The sequence below is a fragment of the Myotis nattereri genome (assembly GCF_964212035.1).
Source record: "Myotis nattereri genome assembly, chromosome: 8".
Taxonomy (NCBI): Eukaryota; Metazoa; Chordata; class Mammalia; order Chiroptera; family Vespertilionidae; genus Myotis; species Myotis nattereri.
In genome coordinates this window covers 33949896-33960818 of record NC_138083.1, presented here as the reverse complement: position 1 = coordinate 33960818, position 10923 = coordinate 33949896, and the positions used below count along the sequence as shown (strand labels likewise).

Sequence of the window (10923 nt, the reverse complement as noted above, 5' to 3'; positions counted from 1 at the left end):
GACAGAAGTCAATCAGATCACTGTTTTTTAAATTCATTCAACAAATGTTGGTTGAACACCTGTTCCAAGCCAATGCTGGACACTGGGATAGAGCAAAACAGCATGGTCCCTACTCTGTTGGGGTTCACAGCCTGTTTTCCAGTGGGGCCCCAGGGACTTCTCTATCCCTGCCCCTCACAGAAGAGGTGATGTTAAGGAGTTACAGAATCCTAGGACCTAGGTTGAAATCCTAGCCTTTTCATTCCCTAGCTGTGTCCTTAACCAAGTCACTGCACTTCTCTAAGCCTCAGAGTCCTCATCTCTCCAATAGCAGCTCTGAAGGCCTCTGGAGCAGGTTTGGTCTGGAAGTAAATGTGGAGAAGGGAGGTGAATGGACCTGGCACGGAAAGTGGCACACAGTAGGTGCCCTCTGACTTGGTTACTTGTGGTTCAGAGAACATGGAGGAGGCTGCCCCATCTTCCAGAAGGCCTGAGTGTCTGTGCTGGGCTTTTTTTGTACCCCTGGCCCAAGGCTGCAGCCGGTGGGGAGCTCAGTTCAGAGTGACAGCCCTCAACCATGTCCTACTCTGTGCTAGGCTCGCAGAGGGTGCTGGATACTATGTAAGGGAGCCTGTTGCCTCCTCACCGCAGCCCGAACAGATGAAGAGTCACCAGCTCCACTTTAGAGATGGGAAACTGAGGCTCAGCCAGGGTCAGGGACTTGATTGGGACACCTCAAGGGAGAGGGCCTATCTCTGCCCAAATGTCTGTCCTCCCTACACCACTAGAGGGCGCCAGGGCTCAGCCGACGGGGTTTGGCTGGCTCTCATCACCATCCCAGGTGCCCCACCCCACATCCACATCCACCCCACTGAGAGGAGATCAGGGAATAAACAGTGTGGCCTCAAGGGCTCTGCACTGTGGGGAGAAGACCACGGCCTGGGAGGAGGAGAGGAGGAAAGGGGAACTGGAGGCGGGGACTGGAGAAGCCCTGGTGGCTTTTCGCACGGAGACTCCCAGTTCCCTAGCTCAGCACTGAGGTTCTAACTTCTCCCCTCTCATCAGGGATGACTGTCTCTCTCTGTCTCTCTACCTCTCCCTCTCTTGTGTCTTGTGTGTGTGTCTCTCTCGGTAGCCTCCTTTTTCTCTCTATCTCTGTAGGTTTCTTTCTCTATTTCAGTGATTCTTTTTCTGTATACTACGTGCGTGTATGTGTGCACGTGTGTGTATTTTTGTCTTATCTTTGTCTCTTTATGTCTCTGCCTCTATCTCTCTGTGTGTTTCTGTCTCTTGCTATATCTCTACCTCTGTCTGTCTCTGTCTCTTTACATCTCTGCCTCTATCTCTTTTTATTTCTGTCTCTGTCTCCCTCTGTTTCACATCATACTCCCCGCCCCCCCCACCCTCCCCCCAACCAGCCACCACCACACAGCACATGTGGGCTGAGGGTCTCACTCAGTCCCTTCCTTCCCAACTTCTTACCCCTGGCAGCTGCTCAAAACTTCCCAATCCAGGCCTCCTGCCCGCCCTCTTGGGCCTTGGAGGAGGGGGTGAGGGGAGAAGGGAGGGCAGCCTGGCGGGCCCACCCCCTTTTGCCTTTCCAGGCTGGGAGGCTGGGCCAGTGGGCCTTTTAACCAGCCTGGGCGGGCTGTGCCGGACACCAGCCCTGGACGCAGTGCCTGGCTCCCGTGGTCCTGGCAGCCGCCAGCCCGGCCAGCCCAGCCAGCATGCAACAGCAGCCCCCACCCGGGCCCCTGGCCCCTGCAGCCGAGCCCACCAAGCCCCCCTACAGCTACATAGCCCTGATCGCCATGGCCATCCAGAGCTCCCCGGGGCAGCGGGCCACGCTCAGCGGCATCTATCGCTACATCATGGGCCGCTTCGCCTTCTACCGCCACAACCGGCCCGGCTGGCAGAACAGCATTCGCCACAACCTGTCACTCAACGAGTGCTTTGTCAAGGTGCCCCGTGACGACCGCAAGCCAGGCAAGGGCAGCTACTGGACACTGGACCCCGACTGTCACGACATGTTCGAGCACGGCAGCTTCCTGCGCCGACGCCGACGCTTCACCCGGCGAGCAGGTGCCGAGGGCACCACGGGCCTGGCCAAGGCACGCCGAGGGCCCCTCAGAGCCACCAGCCAGGAGGACCCCGGAGTCCCCGATACCACGACGGGCAGGCAGTGCCCGTTCCTGCCGGAGCTGCCAGAGCCCAAAAGCCTAACCTTTGGGGGACTGGTGGGGACCTTGCCAGCCAGCATGTGCCCGGCCACCACCGAGGTCAGGCCCCGGCCATCTGCGGAGCCCAAAGAGATGCCCACACCCAAGCCTGCAGGCTCAGGGGAGCTGCCCATGGGCACCTCATCTTCCTCGTGCCCGGCCTTTGGCTTTCCTGCCAGCTTCTCGGAGGCTGAGGGTTTTAGCAAGGCCCCTACGCCCATCCTGAGCCCCGAGGCGGGCCTTGGGAGCAGTTACCAGTGCCGGCTGCAGGCCCTGAATTTCTGCATGGGCACCGACCCCGGCCTGGAGCACCTCTTGGCCTCAGCAGCGCCCTCCCCGGCGCCTCCCACCCCTCCCGCTTCACTGCGGGCCCCGCTGCCCCTGACAGCCGATCCCAAGGAGCCCTGGGCTGCAGGCAGCTTCCCTGTCCAGGGAGGCTCTGGCTTCCCGTTGGGGCTGACCCCCTGCCTATACCGGACACCAGGAATGTTCTTCTTTGAGTGAAGCCGGCCTGGCCTTGGGCAGTCCCTGCCACTCCACCTCCAGGCTGAGCCTGGCTGTAGGATCGGGGAGCTCTCAAAGGACTCAGGGCTGGCAAGGCAACGACAACTGCGACAGGAAGCCAAGATGGGAGTGTGAACACTCAACCCGCCCCCAGGACCTCCGGACAGACTCGGGGGGAGGGGAAGCAGAGCCCCGTGAGGTGTCCTCTGTGGCTCTGAGCCAATAAAGCCAGTTGATGATGAGGGTCAGCTTGCTGGATGGTTGGGGGCTAAGGTCTGTGTGGGGTGGCTGTGGGGTGGGGTTGTGTGGCAGGTGAGAGACCCGGGTGGACATACTCCACATGAGGACTTCTCCTGCTGGGGACTTTCTCGGGGAGTTTCCCAGGCAGGCAGAGGAAGGGGGAGCAGGGAATGGGGTAGAGAGAGGAGGGAGGCAACCATGAGAGACAGCAGGCAGGGAGTGAGGCTGGCCTGGCCTGAGGAACTGGCTCTCTGATCCCAAACTCTGTGACTCAGCTGCCCCCATCACGATGGGTCAGGATCACTGTGACCATTCGTGACATCTACTCCATCCCAGCAGCTATCCTCTCGCCAATCCTGTGTGGTATGGGGTGACATCCTCATTTGACATGGAGGAGTCGCAGGCTTGGAGAGTTTGGGGTCCTAGCTTCGACTCCAGATGGCACCGGAGTGGCAGAGGGGAAATGGAAACTGGGTCTGTGTCCGCCCCAGGCCTGGCCTGCAGCGTGAGAGGACGCCACGCTGGGGAGGAGCAGAGCTGGCGGTGTCCGGGACGGAGCTCACGGGGCTGGAGGGCAGCAGGGTTCAAATGCCAGTGGTAAAAGGGCACCGCTTATCCCTCTCAAGGCTCAGAGGCAGGTACCAGTGCCCCCTCTGGATTTCCTGCCAGAAGGGGGGCTCCTGGGTCCCAGCTCTCTGAGCTCTCCTGGTGACTTCTCTCATTGGGGGGAGGGGAGCGGCTGTCCCAGGTACGGCCCAGAAGTGACAGAGCCCTGGCCTTTGGCCTTCTCTGGGGCCCCCCTTAGGGAAGCAGGAGAAATGGGTGTATTGTGCTCCCATCAGAGGAAGGACTGAGGGTGTGGAAGCTCACTGTCCCACACTCCCTCATGTCAGAGTGGCTGAGGCTTCCTTCCAGAGCCTCAGTTTCCCCATCTGGATCACGGGTGTAGGGAGAGAAGGGCCAGGACACGGAGGAACCCCCTTTCCCGTCTTTGGTGTAGTGGTCTGGAGGGTCTTACAGACCCCAAGGTGACACCCAGGGGGCTGGAGACCCCTTCCTTGGGCGGGCAGCCCAGGCCCCTGCAGAGGCGCTTCCTGGGCAGGCAGCCACCCGCCTTCAGTCTCTGCTGCTCCCTCCTCCCTCAGCAGGTCCCCTGGGGCTTGGGAGGAAGCGAGCCTGGCTGGACAGCCCCAACTGTCTGGTTCCCACAGACTCCAGGGCCAGGGTGGAAAGGGGTCCTGCAGGGTGGGGGCGAACTGAGGCCGGAAGGGGTTGAGTGAGTGCCTGGCCAGCTGTGGGGGCCCTCCCTTCCATGTCTGCTGGACCCCAGCCTGGAACCCATCGAGTGATGGGGAGAAGGAGAGAGGGTCGAGCCTGTCCCATTCGGGCAGCCTCAGGGCTGAAAGGGGAGGAGAGAAAGGCCCTGTGTGTGGGGACATGGGTGAGGAGAGGGGCAGGAGGCTCTTGTGTGGGTCCGTAGGTGGTGTGTGTCTGTGTGGGCCAGTATGTCTCAAAGCGTGTGTGTGTGTGTGTGTGTGTGTGTGTGTGTGATGCACAGAGACAGTTACAAGACAAGGACAAGCAGATTCAGGGAAGGAGGCCTCGGCCAGGCACTGTTCCCTGTGGTGCATTCCTCTGGAGGCCTGGTGACCCCAGTTCCTTCCCAGCCTGAGTCCTGAGCTCGTAGGAGGATGGGGAGGCTGGCCTGCCTCAGGGAGCCCCTGCCTCTGCATCCTGCCCAGCCCTCCCCTGAGGAGGTTTGGCTTCTGAACTGAGGGTGGGGGCTTGGGGAGAAGAATGCTGCATTCCCTCCCCCCCCCCCCCTTTGCCCTGGGGACACCCACACCCAGGAGCATGGACTCAGCTCTGGGCATGAGCCCGCTCTCCACGTCCCTCTCTGGCTCCCAACATAGCCAAGAAGTGAAGACGGGCCCCTCAGTCCCAGTCCCCAGCAGGGCCCTGGGCTCAGAGCCTGCCTTGGACTCGCTGTGTGAGACTGGCCCAGTGCCCACCTCTCTGGCCCTGATTTCATTCCCTTTGCCCCAGGGGGTTGGGGAAGCAGGGAAGCAGGGAAACAGCCTGACTTTTTGAGTCTGTGTCCCAGGGGAGGGTGTGACCTGAGGGGTGGCCTGGAGGGGCTCTCATCCCCCCAGGTGCTGGCCCAGAAGCCCAGAAGCCCAGACATCATGATCTCACGTTGCCCTCTGCTTGCTGCCCAGCCTGGGGACCCCACCCACTGGGCCTTCTGCCCTCACATTCTTTCCATGACCAACAGACACCCTCTGGCTCCTGCCTGGCCACCCCCACCTGGGGGTAGACAGTTCTTAGCAGAGATTCAGAATGCCCACGCTGGGCGGACCAGAGAGTGCGCCTCAGCATAGATGACGAGATCCGCCAGAGAAGGGAAGTGACGTTCCCAAGGCCACGCAGCAGGGCCTTCTGTACCCACCCATGGCTCCCCTCTGCTGCTGTAAGCTGTTTCGGGATAAGGGCCATCCCATCTGACTGCTTCAAGGACCCTCTCCACTGCGGACTTGTCTGAACCAGGAAGAGGTCACAGCCCCCACTCCTCCTCGAAGGGTAGGGCAAAAAGGGTCCTGAGTCACCTTGCTAAGTCCAAACTGAAAACGGTAAAACCAGTGGTATTTCAGGATGTTCCAGAGTGTTTAATCACAGCAGCTCGGATTCTTGGAATATCAGGGTTGAAAGGGCGTCTCCCGCTCAATTTCTGAATCCTCTCTGCACCAAGTAGTGCATACCACGCGGGGTTCCAGGAAAAGGGAGCCCCTGACTTCAGAGGCACCCGCACCCTTTGGCAGCTCCAAAGGGCTGTCAGGAAGTTCTTCACCTGTTGGTCTGTTGGGCTCTGCTCTCCCTGCCCCCAAGGCGGCCACCCCCACCCACAGGGCCGGGCCTTCCTCAGCAGCTCCTCCGCCCTCCACATCTTATCTCCCCTCCTGCTCTCCCGCCCACGTTTCCTTCCCTGGTTTCTGGCATTCCATTGCCCAGAGTTCACACTCCTTCCCACACCCCAGGCAGCCCCTGGGCCAGGGGTGGGGAGACCTTCTCCCTTGGAGGGCGGGTGCTCAGACGCCACCAAGTGATGAGGAAGAAGGAAGGGGGAGGCCATGGCAGCCAGCCTGGCATGTCTGCCTGTTGGGAGTGTACAGAACCCAGGAATCCAGGCCTCAGCCAAAACATCTCCTCCCCACACGGGCTCCCATCTCCCCAAGAGCTAAGCTGCCAGAGGCAGTAGGTGCAACAGCTAAGAGCAGGAGCTCTGGGAGCCCAATTGCCTGGGTTCAGATCTGAGCTGTCAATTCCTAGCTGTGTGACCTTGGGCAAGTTGCTTTACCTTTCTGTGTGTTTCTGTGTTTATCTATAAAACTAGAGGCCCAGTGCAAGAAATTCATGCACTGAGGGAGGGGGGTGTCCCTCAGCCTGGCCTGCACCCTTTCGCAGTCCAAGACCCCTCAGGAGATGTCCGACTGCCGGCTTAGGATCTCCTAAGCCGGCAGTCGGACATCCCTCTCGCAGTCTGGGACCCCTCACTCCTTACCACCCACCTGCTCGCTGCTCCTTCCTGCTCAGCTCGCTGTTCCTTAGCACTGCCACAGAGGTGGGAAAGGATCCCGCCACCACCACTGCACTCGCCAGTCATGAGCCTGGCTTCTGGCTGAATGGCACTCCCGCTGTGGGAGTGTTGAGTGTCTGCCCCCTGGTGGTCAGTGCACATCCTAGCAACCGGTCATTCCACTATTCAGTCGATTTGCATATTAGGGTTTTATTATATAGGATGTGGACATTAACAGTACCTACCCCCATGGGGTTGTTGTGAGCATTACATGAGCTAATATTTGCAAAGTGCTTAGGATAAAGTGTAGCACATGGAAGCTGCAATATAGTTGTTAAGTACAATAAATAAATATTTGGGCCCTGGGGGCATGTCCCCTTAAACTGATTTACCCCCAAGGAAAGGCCACGCTGCTGTGGAGGCGGGAGGATGCAGGGGAGGAAAGACTGTGATGCAGACAAGGCTCTGGATTTAACTCCTGGCACCTCGTCCTCCTGGCTGTGACCTTGAGCGTGTGGATTCACCTTTCTGAGCTCCAGTTTCTTCATCTGTTAAATGGGGACAATGATTCCAATTCCCAGGACTGGTATGTGGGAAACCCGCACAATGTGTGCAGCATTCAGTCCATGAGAATAAAGCTGGACCATAAACCAGCCCCCCGGAAGGTCTTGTAACCTCAGCGCCGCGGCAGAACTTCCCTCCCAGCAGGTCTGGAGGTGCCTGGCCCCCTGTTCCCACTGGTAATTGGCTGGTGATGCAAAGAGGCAGCTGGTAGGGCTGACGGAAGCAGTTCCAGGCCAAAAGCAGGCCAGAGCCAGCCAGAACCCTGCCTGGTGTTCCCTGGAAAGGCCAGGCCCCCTGCTCCAGTCCTCGGGGTGCACCTGTCTCTCGGATACAAACAGGAGTCTGATCCTCCTGCTCCAGGTGAGGTGTCTTTCTCACCTCCAGGCCTTTGCACTCGCTGTCCCCCCACCTGGAATGCTCACTCCCCACTGGCGGACTCCTGCACATCCAGAGCCCAAGTTAAATCTCCCTCCTCAGAGAAGCCCCCTCCCCTGGGTCTGAGGAGACGCCCCCAGACCATTTTCTTTCTCTGCACCCTATCTGTTTCCTCCGCTGCATGTGGAAGTATGCATTTCTGGTGTATTCACTTTTATCGTGTTTCTCCTTAGAATGTAAGCTTCAAGAGGCAGGGGTCGGGTCTGCCTTAATCACTGTATCCACTCCCTTAACCCGGTGACCAGCACAGAGCAGGCCCTCAATAAAGGTTTGCAGAGTGGACAAGTGGAGTGGTGGTCAGCCATTCATCCATTTGCCGTGGATTAAATCTCAGAGGGCTCCCTGGCCTCCTCAGAGCAAAAGCCCAAGTCCTCAGGAGCCCGTGTGACCTGGATCCCCTCCTCTTGCCCTCCCCTTACTCCACACACCTTCACCCTTGCTCTTCCTTCTTCCTGGAACAGCCTTGCAGGAACCCCTCAGGACTCACGTCCTCAGAGAAGCCCTTTCTGAGGGCCATATCCCAGCCACCCCACCAACACCTTCTAAATTCATTCCTGCCCTTCAGACTTCTCCTGCTGGAACGAAGTTTCACGAGGCCGGGGATTTTTGTCAATGGGCTGCGGGTCCCCAGAACCTAGAACAGCGTCTGGAACGTAACAGGAGCTGGAGAAGCAGTTGTGGGACGAGGATGTCAGCAGCCGATGCCGCCCTCCACATCTCCTGTGACTTTTATACTGGCCCTGGGAGGAAGGTGCTATTATCACCCCGTTTCACAGACGGGACTCTGAGGCTCAGAGAAGGCAAATAAATAGATTGGAACCCCGTCTGTCTGACCGGCACCCAGTGTCTGCCGCCAGCCTGTCTCCCGAGAAGTGTATGAGCTCCGTGTCTCCCGCCTCTGTCCCCACATCCTCACAGCCCCTCAGGCAGACATGGCTCAGCCTCTCTCTGGCCTCCCTGTCTCCAATCCCTCTCCCACTCACTGACCTCCCTGGCTGCAGAGGCCCTTCGGAACCACAGATCTGACATGTCCCTTCTTTGCCTAAAACCCTTCCATGGCTCCCTATTGCCCCGATCCAGGCTGGCATTGGAGGCTGCCAACTTCTCCAGACTTATCTCCTGCTTCATCAGATGCAAGAGCCTTACTGAAACGCTCCCAGACAAGCTTGCTCTCAGCTCCAAGTCTATGGACATGTGACCCCTCTGCCTGGAACGCCCTCTTCCCTGGATCTGGAAAAACCCGGCTCCTTTTTGCCCTGGGCTTGGCTGTCACTTTCACTGGAGAGAAAATAGGGGTTAGTGTCTTCTTCCACATCCTTCCTGCTCCACTGTCATCCCCAGCCTCCTACCCACGGGGGTCCCAGAGGTTGTGACCTCCCCAAGCGCGGGGACCATGACTAATTCTTCGCCAGGGACTGAGGCCAGGCCCAGAGCAGGGACTCAGCAATTAGCCGCGAGGTGACTGGATGTGTCGGAAGGCTGACTGCCGGCTTTGCATCCTGACTCCACTATGTACTGGCTGGGAGCCCATGGACCTGTGCCTCAGTTTCCTCATCTGTGCAAAGCTGGTCATGAAAATGCCCACTCGTAGTGTGGGGATGAAATGAGCTCATACGTGGAATCGCTTGGTGCGGTGCCTGGTGCTCAGTAAAGACGCCCGTTAGAGTGCAGGAAGGAACAGGCGGTGGGCAGCTGCGCGCGTGGGAGCGTGGTCCAGGCGGGCACCTCCTTCAGGACAGCCCTGGCTGCTTCACACGCTCGAGGCAGCCCTGCCACTGGCTGAATCTTTTCCCACCGCTGCCCTGTTGCGGCCAAGGTGGCCAGTGGAATTTGAGGCCAGTGGACACAGACAGGAAAAGGCAGCGTCACCAGCCTTGGTGTAATCCAAACCAGATGCAGCCTCAGACCCATGGGGTGGTCACTGTGGGCTTGGCCAAGGCCCAGAGGCAGGAAACAGTCTTGGAGGAACAGCTCTCTGGGCTGGGACCAGCCAGGAGGCGAGGTCCCATTGAGGCTGTTAACCCTTCTGAGCCCACAGAGGGGGCCAGAGCACGGGGCAGAGGAAGCTGGTGGTTCAGGCCCCATGAAGCACAGAGCACCTTGCAGGGAAGGTCACAGCATCAGCCTTGTGCTGGGCACCATGCAGGAGGCGCCCACACACAGGCACCATGGCGGGCAGGGCACCTCAAGCAAGGGGCAGGGGACAGTCATAGCCTAGCACTCGGGACTTGCAGACCCAAAGCTTTGGCCCTGGCCTGGCCCCAGCTGGCAGGCCCAAACCAGCTGAGGGTTCATTCCCTCCATAAAGTGGTTCCTCGGGGGAAAAGGCTGCTCCCACCTTCCCGAGGCTGCTGGGATGGGGCTCCCCACCCTGAGGCTGCTGGGATGGGGCTCCCACCTCCCCTGAGGCTGCTGGGATGGGCCCCCCCCGAGGCTGCTGGGATGGGGCTCCCCCCACCCCGAGGCTGCTGGGATGGGGGCTCCAATGCCGGGTGCCGAGGCCAGGCCTGCAGAGAGGCAGAGGCTTGGTCCCATTTTAGGGGCTGCCACCCCAGCTTTTTCCTGGGTGTGCTCTGTGGCCTGGAAGGAGCAAAATCTCTCTGAATCCCCATTTCCCTATCCATATTGCTACCTCCAGGCACCAGGGGAGGCCCAAAGGAGGTACCTAATGAATGAAGAAGAGCTTCCTAAGATGTCCTCCCGGGAAGGGATGGGGACGGAGGCAGCGATCAGCCTGTTCCATGCGTCTGGGTGGGCTTCTGGCCCAGGATCTACCAGCTTGCTATGGGACCTTGATCCAGTCACTGTCCCTCCCTGAACCTGTGAAATACAGTGAGCGAGCACCAGCCCCCTATCTTGGTTGTCACCGTGGCCCTAGGAATGGCAGAGGAGAGCAGAGCTGAGGGTTCATATTCGGAAGGAGGAGAGTGAGGCTTGTGCGGGAGCCAGGGGTCCTGGGCTCTCGGTCCAGCTGTTGCTGTCTCTGCTGAGGAGCCTTCCTCGTTTTGGCCCCGGTTCCCACAGCTGGCCCGGCCCTACATCCCTGCGGTCACGGGGCCTCACTCCTTCCCCGCCAGCCCACAGCAGTGACTCATCCTCATCACCACGCTGTGTGGCCAGAGCTTGCCTGGGGGGGCCGCGAGGCTGAGAGCTCAGAGGAAACCGCAGGCGCGGCCCAGCTGGCAGGTGGCAGGTGGGCAGACAGCAGGGATCCTCAGCCACGGGGGCCCTGCTCTTAAACTCATCTCCCACCAAGAGCCCAAGCGAGGCTCCCAGCCCCTCCGAGCCCTGACTAACCACCCACCAGGCTCAGACCCCAGAGTCACCCACTCCGTGTGGCACCTGCCGCAGCAGGACTCTGCACCCACTGCTGGAAGAGGGCAGGGGTGGCGGCGAGGACCCTGGCCT

At 59.6% G+C, this 10923-nt stretch overlaps 1 protein-coding gene across 1 annotated transcript; it reads left to right on the top strand.

The window, feature by feature from the left end:
* Positions 1-1706: 1706 nt before the first annotated feature.
* FOXS1 (forkhead box S1) lies at positions 1707-2937 on the top strand (the record flags this gene model as incomplete). The annotated part of the gene is made up of 1 exon (XM_081096754.1): positions 1707-2937. One exon carries the CDS (start codon positions 1707-1709, stop codon positions 2700-2702), a length of 996 nt encoding a protein of 331 aa, XP_080952880.1. The 3' UTR covers positions 2703-2937.
* Positions 2938-10923: the final 7986 nt, after the last annotated feature.